This window comes from Fundulus heteroclitus, chromosome 6 (assembly GCF_011125445.2).
Source record: "Fundulus heteroclitus isolate FHET01 chromosome 6, MU-UCD_Fhet_4.1, whole genome shotgun sequence".
NCBI lineage: Eukaryota > Metazoa > Chordata > Actinopteri > Cyprinodontiformes > Fundulidae > Fundulus > Fundulus heteroclitus.
This window is the reverse complement of record NC_046366.1, coordinates 17222022-17235455: the sequence shown is the minus strand read 5'-3', so window position 1 is coordinate 17235455 and position 13434 is coordinate 17222022. Positions and strand designations below refer to the sequence as shown.

Genomic DNA, 13434 nt, shown 5'->3' with positions numbered 1-13434 from the left:
AAGAATTGGAATTAAAGTTGTGCATTGTGGGCAGAATGCATAAGGGATCTTGTACTCATACAGCTGTGTTTGTTTTTATGCATAGTTTATAGTTTGTGTGCTTTCTATCACTTATGAACTTATCATGCACTCAGTACCTTCATTAGCAACACACTGGTATTGATTATAAATTTCTTTACCAAAATGACTCATTAGGTTCTGATAAACTGAAGGTAAATGCTGATATGAACCCACTCCCTCTTATATATTATGATACCTATTTCTTAACTCTTCCATATAAAGCTTTATGGTTATAAGCTATTTTCTCTCTCTCTCTCTCGACCAATTTTTTTATTTTTTCACCAAGTGTAGCATGTAGTGGCAGCTCATTATTGGACTTCTGTGAACCCACGCAGCTGCTGATAATGTAGTATTAATGTTATTCATTGATTGCAGATTCAGGTTGAATATATGGCTCCATACCAGAATATCATATTGTTTCCAGTGAAGATGAACATGCAAGGACAGGGGTAATTAGAGGAATTGTGGATATGATTAAAAAAAATAGATAAATCAGCAATGACAGCAAAGAAAAGCCTACATATTTTATCTCAAACTGAAACTTATATGAGAAATCTTCTCACTTCATCTCAAAGTCTCTTTATTTTTGTCCTTCAGTGGATAAATAATGCATTCTCATGGTGTTCGGTATTTTCAAAAACTTATTTTTTAGGACTGTTGTGTGAATGCTGTCGCAACCCTCTCCCACTTTCAGCTTCTTTTCTACATTCTTTGGCATCTTAAACAAACTAGGGCTTTTTCAACCAATATAATATCAAAAGATTTGTGAGAGGACATGTATGACCGTTGGTGTTTGTATCTTCTGCTTTTATTCTTCTGTAAAATGACCGGGACAAGTTTTCAAATCATCCAGACATCAGTCTCTTAAGAAATTTGAACTACATGCTTCACAACCAAGAAAATCTCTCCTGTCTCTTCAATAAACCTAATGCAAGCTGAGTTTCCAAGACTTACAAAATATGTAATCACTTTTATCTTGCTGCTGTCTCCATATTTCTGTCACCGGGTCAATGAAATCTGCACATCTGGGCTCATGTAGACACCTGTCTAGAGATCTTTGTCAAAGGTTCAGGAAATAAGCCAAAATCCGAGGTTCCATCTGGTTTACTGCATACTAGAGTTTGTATTGCAAAGGTTAAAACTCGTTATAACATGACTATACACAACATACTAACACCTGACTTCACCCTTACCACCTCAACTACTGCTGTTGAATACGATTAGACTTCATCACTTCAACACGTTTCTGTGAGAATTTCTTTTCTCCTGACACGTCTGATTTTGCACACTCGAGTCACAGGTGTTTCCACTTCACGCCAGTGTAATATTCTGGTTTCTGTTCGGGTTTTATTTTTGAGTCATTTTACTCTCCTGCTTTAGGTTCTCTGCTTGCTTTGAGTTTTTGTCCTGTCTGGGTTTTTATTTACTGTTAGGTTATCTGGTTTTGTCATCTGTTTTAGTCTAAGCTTTATTTTCTGTTTTAGGTTTTTTCTTTAGAGTGATTTTGTTTCTTTGTAAGTTGTGTGTGTAGTTTCTTTCTGTCCTCTTGTCTTGTCAGCTTTTTAGATTTGTCTGTTCTTGTTTTGAGCCTCAGCACTGATGTCTGGTCTAATTACCCACTCTGCACACCTGCCTTACTCCACCCCTGTTGCAATCATCTCTGACCGGTTTCACCTGCTTCCACCTCCATATAAACAGTTGAGACCAGACATCAGTGCCAGGTCGTCTGTTTGAGTATGGGTGAGTCTCCTCCTGCAAGTTTCTGTTTATTGGTTTACTTTTGGATTTTTGACCCCTTGTACCCAGAGATCTGAGCCACCCTGTTCCTGTCTGTTCCTGTCCTGCCTGCCACGCTAGTCTGTTCGTTTTTGTACCGGTTTTTGGATTGACGGTCCTTTTTGGTTTTTCCCTGTTTTGCCTTTTGTTAATAAAAGATCTAATTGAACCTCTGCTGGTCTGGCTGAATTCTGGGTCCCTTGTCTCCGATTCATGACAGCCAGCTTCTTTAACAGCTCAGCTAACCCATTCAACACACAGCATTTACGCTTTTTTTTTTTTTTTTTTTTGCAGGAAATGCAACTATCTGGTTATTTATTATTCACATGATATATATCAAAGTGTGTTAGAACGACATGTGATTAGGAGGTAGGTGGTGGAAGTAGCTGCTAAAACCAGCTGTGATCAGAACATGTTTTTTTATGATTTCACCATCAGGCATGATTCTGCGTCATCAGTGCATTAAAAGCAAGGTGCTTGTGAATAACTGTTAAAAGGGTTACATGGAGGAAAGAGAAGAGCCATTATCCTTTCAAGGTTGTTATTCACAAGATTGGAGAAGGGTGAATTTAAATAGAACTGACAATAGAGGATAAAATACAATACAATTTCTTGTTGGCATGGGTACTGAAGCATTCATACAAGATTTTTTTTTATTATTGGAGTACACTGTAAATAGCTCGTGCATAAGCTGGAGACAAACAGGGTTGGATGATTCAGGGTTAGATTCTTGTCGTGATCCGCAGGTATTTGGGTTCTTCTTCTTCATCTCTGGAAAATGAGGCAGCAAAATTTAATGCAAACAAGGTAAGGTTAATAAAGGTGACAGTAAAATTAAGCTAGAAATGACTTACTTCACGAGAGACAAAGCAAGTATCGTTTTAGGTAACAGATTAATAAGTAACAACATAGATTTTTCACAGCATTAAATAGTGATCCAGGTAAGTAGACACATGGTAAACTTATTTAAACTGTGCATATAATATTCAAAACTAGAAAACCTTAAAATATTGAAAGCACAAAACAAAAATGAATCAAATCAATCTTTTGGTTTGTTTCCAAAGCAGATCAATATAAAAAAATGCTTTGCTGAAGGAAGAAAAAGAGCCTTTAGAATCACGCCCACTAAAACAAAACAGGCTCCACCACACATGGAGCTGTTCCTGATGCAAAGTCATCTATCTTGAAAGCTTTCATCCTCTATGGTTGTGGGCATATAATGGATTGTTTTCATTAAAAATCCATTTTGGCTGGAATATATCAGACGAATGTGTGACTGTTTATTCTCACTCAACAAAAGAGGCATTGTGTCGGAAACTTTTTTTAACTCAAGGACTATGAAACAACATGAATCTTGGATTTAAGGGAATCAACAACCCAATACTTGTGCCCATGTGCTGCAGTGTAACAATGCTAGTCAGAACCAGAGCACATGCTACAAGCTCTTACCTGAATGCTGCTAATTCTTAGTGTTTCAGATTAACTTTTTGTCTCAGGCAGTCATTCATCACTGTGGTGGGATATAGGCAGACTGGGCACAACACAGGGCGCTTTTAAATCCCTCCAAATGTTGCCTGTTTACTAGATCTTTTATATATATATATATATATATATATATATATATATATATACCCTTAACTTTACCTAAATCAACTTTCTGATCTGTATTTCAGGTGGGTAATTATCTCAAAGCTCACCTTTTTAGCCATGCTGTCCGTTATCAGTTGAGGAGGATTGCTGGCAGTGCACATATCTATCAGGACATTTCCAGTTTTCTGGAAACTGCTTAAGTCCTCAGGCTTGTACAGGTTGTCTGGCCTGCAATCACAAACCAAATCAAATACAAAACATACCTAAGCAGAAACAGTGGGTACAAAAACAACCAAAATCACACAAATGTTCAACTTTAAATAAGCCCAGAAAATAATAAAAAGTTACCGTCTAGTGTAGAAGTTGGAAATGCAGCCTTTGAAATTCTCATTTCCAAGCCTCACAGACCCATCTGTGTTAGGTATGACAGGTGCGGTGCCACTTTCTTCTTTACCGCTGTCTTCATCATCGACCTGCAGCGTAATTCTTAAAAACAGCAGAAATTATTTTGAATGCATATTTGTTTTCTGATTTGTACTATACTTGATATTCTTTTAGCTTTTTATCAGTGAACATTGAGAATCCCTTAGGTATTTTACTTTAGAATAACACCACTTTCAATTTATTTTAAGTGATTTCATGAGCCGGTGCAAAATTACAAAACAAAACTAAACTACACAGTCTCAATAGAATGAGGCAGATCACATTATTAGTTGCTTACTCTGCACGTGAAACAAATTTCTATTTTATACCTTCCATCTCTTTTGGTGGCAGTAACATAGTGCCAATTCCCATCGTTGTACGTCTTGTTTGATTTCCACCTCTTGTTGTTGAAGTGCAGAATTAAATGGCCGTCTTCCATTGCAAGGTTGATATGGTTTGCCTGGAGGATTAAACCACGATGAGCCTTTTTTGCGCTTACAAAAATATGCATATTAAAAGGGATGATTGCAAGATGACGTGGTAAATTTACCTGTTGTTTGTTCTGCAAGATAATGCCCTGAGTCTCGGTGCTCTTGAATCCGAGGGACAAGGATACATCGTTGTCCAGACTGAAGCCCTGGAGGTCTCCTTTGAGGTAGCTCCCCAAGCTGAACTGTCCTTTGAATAAACCCTAAACAGAACCGACATACACACAGTAGTTGACACATGTGCAAAAAGGTTTAAAGTAAAATAATCTGTGACTACAGTAGCACAATGTCATACTGAAACGAATAAAAATCTGGACTTTAATTCGGTTACCCATATCTGAAGGTGGGGAAAACTGATGAAATAGGAGTTGCCTTATTATCGTTTTCTCTCTTAGGTGCACATGCAAAGATTACTTACACCCACCACGTTTGTGAAATTATTCATGCAAAATGAGTTTTGATGTGAATTTCAAGAATTTCAACTGAAAATAAAGTGGACTTACTTAAGTTCAGCATCAAATAATTACTTTTACTTTCATTAATTCGTGCTCTGTGACTTTGATCAGACATCATCCATTTCTACAGTGTGAACAATAATTAAAAGGTTTTAAACAATTGACTGGATGAGAACTTAGGTTCATCTTGCCTCATTACACAGTAAACAGGATGGTAAGAGAAGTAAACTAATCTCCAAGGCTCCCTGCTAGAGAACAGCAGTAAGGAGTGGCATCAAAGTTTCCATGGCAACAATCAGACTCCATGTGCTTTCGTAAATTAGGACTAAGATTTAGTTTTTAGTAAACACTCCGGATAGGCCTGGTATGAAACAAATATGGACAAGATAGGAAAGCACCTCTTTCCCACTGTTAGGTACAGTGTAGGCACCGTAATGCAGTGGGTTGCCAAATTTGTGATGGTTTCTCCTCCAAGGGCCCAGGTAACTTTGTTAGAGTGCATGGCATCATGAGCATTTGAAAAAAAAAATCTGTGGGTTTCTCCCAGAAAACTGCACTGAAACCAAGTGGTGTGATCTGATGAGAACCCAGAACTCTGGACAATCTGGACCAAGGATTTCCAAAGTGTGGCCTTTGAAATGGCAAAATGTGGGCCCCAGGCACCACTGATATAATAATATAACCTGGCCCCCAGCAGTAATTATAAATACAAAAATAATTAAAAACGCTTCTTAAAAATGGAAAATGTCAAATACAACAAGTGTGTGATTCTCATTAACCACACCTGTTGCGTTCGCTTTAATAATATAGTAAATAGGGCCACAAACATTTAGCCACTTTTATCAAAAGAAAACTTGACCACATCCATTCATTAAACTTGGCAGAGAAAAGACTGAAGGTTACGGAAAGTATTAACAGCAGGGTGTCGACATTTGTGCCTCCTGTGAATCTCTTTTCACTGAACCAGTTTCTCTCAATATAAAAGTGGGACTTTTCCAAAATCACCCGGGATTAATTTTTAGGGATTTTAACAATTACTTATGGTGCTCATAATGGAAATGTGCACTCTACCTCACTAATAATGTAGCTAGTCTGTGTTAATATGTTGAAAGGCATACCAGTGAATCCTCCTTGCAGCGTTTGCTGATTCCCACTTGTTCATCAGGAACTTTAAAATTGTTGTTTATTTTTAGAGTTTTTGAACATCCCTTAAATGGCTGTGTGGTGATGTTCCATCTTTAATGTAAGAAAAACAAAAGAGTTATTTACAGTTCTCATTGGAAAAAGGCAGCAACACAATCATCAATCATAGAAATGCTGACGAATACGTACCTTTCCCTCAGTTCTCGCGGTAAACCGCCAATGTACAAATCTTTATAAGTGTCGAAATTGTATCCTTCGTTTGTGGTCTCAAGTCTATCCCCAGACAAAGGCACAAATATGACAGACTCTCTTATAAATATCCTAAATGTGAACCAATTGTCCGTCTGGAAAGAAAAGTGAAGCAAAATGATTAATTCTGAAGGAAATGAAACTCAAAAGAAGACCAATCAGAGGACAAAAAGAAAAACTTCCTTACTCGGAACTGTTTTCCGGGTTCCGGTTCTGGGTTCCGGCCATTTCTCATAACTAGGACACCATTCTCTATAGTCACCATTAGGTAATTGTCCTGTGTTAAAAAAAAAGAAGTAGTGCCAAAACCTTGTTATACAATGTAATTCATTTAGAAATATAATGAAATGGATTTATTAACATAAAACATGCATTCACCTCATCTCCTATGTAGAAGAGTAGAGCATTTTCAGACCGAGTGAAGACCTGTATTTCAAAATTGCTCAGTGTTTGTTCTAACAGCACCCTGCTATATCCACTGCCTTCATAGTAGTCTGAGTCTTTTGCAGCTGACAACCTAGAAGGGACCAGGCACAGAAAATTAGTTCAGTCCAAACTCTGGAAATTATATGTAGACTCAATGGCAACAAATGGATACCACTGCCTTGAAATCTTTAGTCTTCTTACCTCTTGCAGGGAGTCTTGGCATTGATCTTTTCTGCTTTTTGGAAATTGTAGAGACTCACAGCTTTGGTGTTGAACGAGTTGAACTCGATGCAGCCCGTGTACTTTGGGAATCTCATGGAGGGAGGCGGCTGCAGAGAAACAGAGCACGGGAAAACCTTGATTATGACTATTCAGCGTGCAACCTTCTCCATGAATTTAATGCTACAGCTCCTCACTGTGAAGTTGGAGGGATAGCCTCCAACGTAGAAGACAACGTCATCAGGACTGAGGTCAAGGAGGTTCTTGCTCTCCATTCCTTGTTTGGTCTTCTGAAAAGGCTCACTGGATTTTCCAGAGGTTACGTCACTAGTCAGATTCAGCTCTGCGTCTTGGTACATTCTGAGTCATAAGAAAGAAAAGAAGGTCCTCGTTTTCGTTACAGTTCCACTGCTCCCATTTGTTGCCATTTCCACATAAAGTTAGCTTCATTTAAATATAGTGCCCTACTATTCTTTCTTTACATCACAACTACAAACCCTAACATATATTATTGTCATTTAATTTATAGATATGCATCTCTGGACCATTCTTGGGCCTTCTGGCTGCTGCTCGGATTAACGTCCTCCCTCTCTGGGCTGTCAGATTAGGCAAACAGCCATTTTCAGAGGATGCACCTAAACAGCGCTCCACCAGATTCTCAAAGCTTGCCATACTGTTTTAAATCCAAACCCTGGTTTAAACTCCTCCACACTTTTTTTTCCCCTGACTTATCTCCTATGTTCCTTGGTAGTCATGTGGCTGCTTGCTCACAGATGTTCTGTGAAGAGACCTCCGACGCCTTAAGTCAGAAACCATTACACGTACGCCTTCTACTTCACCATTATATTTAAAGACAAAATGTTAAAAGGTATGAGCAGAACTGATGTGAAGCAGCAGTTTACCTGCGCAGGTCCACTTTATCAAATATGGCCGGGTTGTCGGCAGAGGTGGAAATTGAACCAGATTCGATCTCGTACTCTTGCCCGTTCAGCTTGTACAGCCCGTACAAGCGGTTTTTCTTCAGCACCATGCCTATGTAATTCTTAGAAGACTGCAGAGCATCGTTTTGTTAGACTTGTGAGGAAAATTTCCAGGTAAATTCAGCTTGGATTTCGATTCACTCACATCTCTGTGGCCAAGGTACAACACAAACACGTCTCCACTGTCTGCCACCTGTCTGCGCCTGCGTCTTCCGTCTCCTCTGTTCTTGGGCCTCTGCAGCGACAGAGACATGGTGGTGTAGGCTTTCAGGTCATCCAGATCCTTTGGCGGGCGCAGCTCTACATGACCCTCCCCGGTAAAACTCATGGGGACCACAATCTGAGAAGGAAGTGAGACGAGATGTTATCAGAACATGTACAAACTCAGCCCTATGCCGTTAAAAGGTGTAGATTATACAGCGCTGTATAAAGTGTTTGCCCCTTTCACATTTCTTCTTTAGTTTTTTGCCAAATCTGACACAAAATAATTCATATCAATTTTGATATTGTATAAAGATAACTTGAGCAAATACCATATCCGGCTTTTAAATTATTATCTCATTTAAAGAAGATATGGTATTCAAACCAAATTGTCCTTATGCAAGTAAGGGAATAAATGCCGCTGTAACATATTAACTTCTTGGCCAACTATAGCAGCAGCAACTGCTGTCATGTGTTTGTAACTGATGATGTGTGTTTTAGAACGCTGTGGGGAGATTTAAACCCACACTTCTTTGTAAAATTGTTGTGATTCAGCCACATTTGGAGGGTTTTAGAGGAGAAACAGCCTAATTAAGGCTATGTTACATCTTCTTAATCAGACTTAAATATGGATTTGACTAGTCCATGGCAAAAAATAAAAAAAAAATCAGATAATGTTCTTCCTGGCCAGCAGTGGTTTTGAACTCTCCCACTGATGCCATTTCCGCTTAGTGTTTTGTTTTTTTCTCTGTGTTGAATTATGGATGCTGACTTTGACTGAGGCAAGTGAGATCTGCAGTGTTTTTTTTTTTGTTTTTTTTTTGTGGCCTCCTGGACGAGTTGTTGATGGTTTCATGGAGTAACAATGGCATGTCGCCCGGTTCACCACTGTTCCTTGTTCTCTCAGTTTGTAGATGATGCCTCTTCCCTGCAGTCAAGAAACCTCAAAAAGGGCTCTGCAGGCCTTTCAAGAGCCATTACCTTTGATTCTCATCTGTTCTTGAATTCCTTTAGATTGGAGCTTGATGTGTTGGATTTTAATACATTTTACCCTATTTCAAACATGGTAGTTCTGTTTAAGTGATTTCTTGATTCTAATGACCTGGAAGTAACATGAATTTTGCTGATAAAAGTTATCGATTTAAAGAGGGAGGCACGTGTGTTTTGTATCAATTATTTTTATATGAACATCGACGTGTGACAGCGAAACCAAAACAGAAGAAATGTTACAGGGCGGCAGTATTTTGTCATGGCACATGTTAGCAGACACGAGTGCTCTAAAGAGTTTGACAGCCCTCACCTTGTTAGCTGCATCTCTGGCTAGCTCAATGAGCTCTTTGATCTTCTTTATGTTCTCAGATATGTTTCTGGTACTTGAGAACTCAGAGGTCAGGTTTTCGACCTCGGAGATCTTGTCGTTCAGAGATGGTATTGTGTTCAGCAAATCCTTTACTGGGTTTAAAAGTTGGGAGAAGAAAAGAGCTTAATGTCTAAAAATGGTATTGTCGTCATTTTTTTTTTTTGTTTACGCACAAATCTGTTCAGTGTGATAATTAGCGACGTTAAACGAAAAAGCACAGATAAGTATCCTTAAAGTTATCAGAAATCTCACCAGTGGCGTCCACATCTTTGAGGGTGTTGCTCAGGTTGGCGTTAACAGGAGTCACGCTGATCTTACCGATCTCCTTCCTAATCTTATTGAGTTTTTCCATAGTGTTGGCAGCTGTGTTATTGGCTGAAGCTGCTTTCTTCTTGGCCTCGTCAATCACATTCCCAATCTCGTCTAATTGCAAAACACAATACAAAGCAGTTAAAGCAGACAGAAATGCCTTCCTCAAGAGAGAATTCGTATCAAACTCAGGAGCATAACGAGATCTCAACATATTAAAATGTCACTATGTTTATTGTCAAAATAAGGTCTATCCCAGATTATGCGTTGCACGTGCTGTCGACATAGGACTTTGTCTGGTGAAATACGTTTATACTAATGTTATGAGTGATGGACATGAAGACGAATGCTTTAAGCAGATCCTTACATTGATATAAGAAATCTAATAATAAATAAAGTAATAAACCCGCAGTTTATGAATCTGTCTGGAGTAAATCTTACAATCCTTAAAGGAGCAATAAGCGATTTTTCACCTCTAGGTAGCGCTTGAACACTGTCTGTAGACCAAAACAAGCCGTGTATCGAGCCACGCCTCTCCCTACCTCGCTCAAGCACTCGGCACCCGTATGCACATATTTGCAAAGGACAAAAAAACAGCAAAACAGCCTCACCTTTTAGAGGAACATGTCAAGTGAAGAAGTAAGTAACTCATATCTGTATAATGCTGCAAGTAGGAAAACATTTTGATTAACTGGGCGTGGTCTCTGTGATTTTGTGCCTGGCGGTGGCATTTAAGGGCAGGGAGTGGCTGAGCCCTGAGCGGCAGCTGCATGTACCCGCATGCTATTTAAACCAGAGATTGGAGAACAACACAGAGAAATGCTGTGTGACGTTTAACCACAGTCCATCTAAAAAGATACCTTTAGTTCTTCACGAAACAATTTTTTTTTGTTCTTTCTAAAATAATGAAATTTTGCTTATTGCTCCTTTAAACTGTTCAAACTTGAAAGGGAGAACTGTACACTGGACAGAGATTTTTTAAAACCCTTGACTGGAATATTTGACATGAATTACAGGTTTTTATAATAGACACATTTACCTTTAACCTTTATTCTATTGGTCATAATAAACAAAAAATTTCAAGATTCTTAGCTGTTTTTTAATTATTCCTGAAATCCTGTGTAGTGTTTATGAACCCAGTATCCCGTGTCGTCTTGTGATCAGGATGTATTGTCATATCCTTAATAAAACCTTAACGCTGATTCTAAAAGGCAGCGTGATTTTTCTCTACCTCACCTCTATTAATGTCACCTAATTCCCTCTGAAAGTCAAGGAGGTCTTTCTCAAGATTGTTTTTCTTTTCTTTTGCTTTGGCCAAACGATTCTTCAAGTCATCAAGGTCAGCGGAACTGCCTGTAAAAAAAATTATGAAATTGTAAAAAGGCACCATACATAAGAGTTTAAGTAATTAGAAAATTCTGAATCAAAATTAGTTTTTTTGTTTTTTAATACCCTGGAGTTCTGTTTCTGAATCCTTGGCCTGCTTCAGCAGCTCATTGCTCTTCTTCTTCAGGTCTTTGGCTTTATCTGTGAGTTTCTCATTGTTTATGTTCTAAAGAGGTGAAGAAATAACAATTTTCCAAGATGTAATTTTCTTTGTTTAGCATTTTACAGTTATTGTGTCAAGTTTGCAGGTTCATGTACTGAATTTAAATACGTACATCCAGGGCGCTGTCTGCAGCATCCTGGGCCTCTTTAGCGGCCGCCTCAGCAGCATTAATGGCACGTGTAATGTTCTCATAGGCCTCCATAGCATCCTTCGCATCACGCACCTCAGAACGTCCGCTTGCATTCTTCACAGCCCTATTACAATAACACGGTAAAAGGTTGTTACAGAAACCTTTTCAGAGCTTATGACCGATCAGCAATGCCTAAGCTCTAAATTATTCGATGCAAGAGTAGTAATTTCTTTAATACGCCTTTGTTATGCAAACAATAATAAACCTACTCCTCAAGTTCTTTAGCAAGCTTGGTTAGATTCTTTGCATGCTCCTCAGCATCTTCCACAAGGTCCTTCTTTGCTACCGCCTTGGTGAGTTCGTTCACCTTTGTGGTCAAATCAGTCTTGGCATCATCCAGCTGTGCAGCCAGCTGCTCAAAGTCCTGCAGAACAAAAAGAAGGCAGAGGATTACGTGCATTATATTTGTGCCCTTCGCCTAGGTCCAGGTTGGTACAGAAAGCTTTTTCTCCCTTTAAAAAAATCAAATGATAATTGGAAAACTGCAATTTATATTTTTCTCGTCATTCATTTGTTTGACATTAAAATGTGTTTCACGAACTAAAATATTTAAGCGTGACAGAAAAAGGCAAAAAAGGAAGCAATCTGCCTGTTTATGGCTTAAATTGTGGATAAAACTTTGATTAAAAGATCTTGTGAAATGTACCGTCTTGCCGTCCAAGAGCATTTTGACCGAATCCTCGGTCTTCTTCAGCTCGTCCTCAGCCATAGCTATCTGGTTCTTAACCGTTTTCTGCTCCTTTTCTAGGTCCTCAACCCTTTTCTGTGGGGAACATATAAATCGACTGAACGTGTGTGCTGACAACTGTGTTCATTGTACAATTTCACATAACCTATGACACATCTGGCACTATATCCACAAAACACCATTACAAATGTGATTATACTTGTTTTTTTTTCATTGAATTATTAACTAACAAGCTCAGCACCATGAGCGTCTGTCTGATTACCTTCAGGATGTTCAGAGTCTGATCATTCAGACCGTTTTGGGTGTTCGCTTTTTTCACCAGGTCTCTTGCTTTCTCCAAAGCTTTCTCCAACTCTTTCAGCTTGGCATTGTAGTCCTTCATTTGGCTCCGGATCTTCTCCGCTGCAGCCTCGTTCTGGTCGCACTGCTTGCTAAAGTTAGTCTTGATGTAGTCGAGCACTAAAAGTTAAAGATGGAGCACAGTGTGTCCTTGCAAATGCTACTCAGTTGTAACGCATGACTTTTATTCCTAAACCGCTACTTCCGTGATGACCATTAGGGTATTCCGTAGAAGGAAACTTACATTTAATCGCCTCATCTCTTTCTTTCTCAGCAGCTGTCTTCTGAGAGGTGAAGTTCCTGTTCTTCATCTCTGTCACCATGAGCTGAGCCTTCTCCAGCATTTCAGTCAAACTATTGGCAGGCAATGAATCCCCTCTGCCGTCATTCTTGATCTGACTGAGTAAATCTTTAAAGCACAACAGATTACAAGCAATGTGAGAAGGAGGCCATAGCACAGGCAAAAAAATTAAAATAATAAGGTCATGATAGAGTAAGGGAAAACGAGCTTTGTGTTTCCTTCTACCTAGAATCTTTTTCAGCAATTTTTCAATCTCTGTTTCCAGTTCTTTTGCCCTTTTGTAGCTTTTTTCAACATTGTCCACTGCTTTGTCAGCTTCACCAGCATTCTTATCAGCCTAAATAAAATAAAGTCACATTTACAGACCTGCATCTCAAATTGCATACTAGAATTGCCTGTTAAAATGTGAGGCATTATTATCAAACCTTGTCTTTCAGGGATTTAATATCATCTGCAAGGTTGTCGGTGTCTTCCTCCAGCCCGTCCACTTTGGACTTTTGCGTGTTAATGGCAGAGCTGAATTTGTTTACAAGAATCTGCAACAACAACAAAAAAAAAAAATGTTAAATGGGCTGATTAGAGTTCATTGTAATGGGATGGTGTGATGTGGTGAGCTGCTCCGTGAAGTGCTATTCTGTGAAGGCCTCAGAGGTTAGAGAACATTTGTAGAGAAAGATTATCATGAACA

At 38.9% G+C, this 13434-nt stretch overlaps 1 protein-coding gene across 1 annotated transcript in view; it reads right to left on the bottom strand.

Annotated features, from left to right (window-relative positions):
* LOC105934721 (laminin subunit alpha-3) overlaps positions 1 to 13434 on the bottom strand; it is a 100287-nt gene that overhangs the window by 16034 nt on the left and 70819 nt on the right. The window contains exons 47-69 of the mRNA XM_021322844.2: positions 13172 to 13282; positions 12972 to 13083; positions 12690 to 12854; positions 12369 to 12565; positions 12065 to 12181; positions 11628 to 11782; positions 11341 to 11482; positions 11132 to 11231; positions 10916 to 11032; positions 9623 to 9793; positions 9311 to 9462; positions 7955 to 8149; positions 7732 to 7880; positions 7027 to 7189; positions 6812 to 6939; positions 6563 to 6701; positions 6372 to 6461; positions 6125 to 6279; positions 5911 to 6028; positions 4400 to 4540; positions 4179 to 4309; positions 3775 to 3912; positions 3534 to 3654 (exon numbers count right to left, since the gene is read on the bottom strand). Coding sequence (XP_021178519.2) covers positions 3534 to 3654; positions 3775 to 3912; positions 4179 to 4309; positions 4400 to 4540; positions 5911 to 6028; positions 6125 to 6279; positions 6372 to 6461; positions 6563 to 6701; positions 6812 to 6939; positions 7027 to 7189; positions 7732 to 7880; positions 7955 to 8149; positions 9311 to 9462; positions 9623 to 9793; positions 10916 to 11032; positions 11132 to 11231; positions 11341 to 11482; positions 11628 to 11782; positions 12065 to 12181; positions 12369 to 12565; positions 12690 to 12854; positions 12972 to 13083; positions 13172 to 13282 — 3207 coding nt within the window. The remainder of the gene's footprint in view (positions 1 to 3533; positions 3655 to 3774; positions 3913 to 4178; positions 4310 to 4399; positions 4541 to 5910; positions 6029 to 6124; positions 6280 to 6371; positions 6462 to 6562; positions 6702 to 6811; positions 6940 to 7026; positions 7190 to 7731; positions 7881 to 7954; positions 8150 to 9310; positions 9463 to 9622; positions 9794 to 10915; positions 11033 to 11131; positions 11232 to 11340; positions 11483 to 11627; positions 11783 to 12064; positions 12182 to 12368; positions 12566 to 12689; positions 12855 to 12971; positions 13084 to 13171; positions 13283 to 13434) is intronic.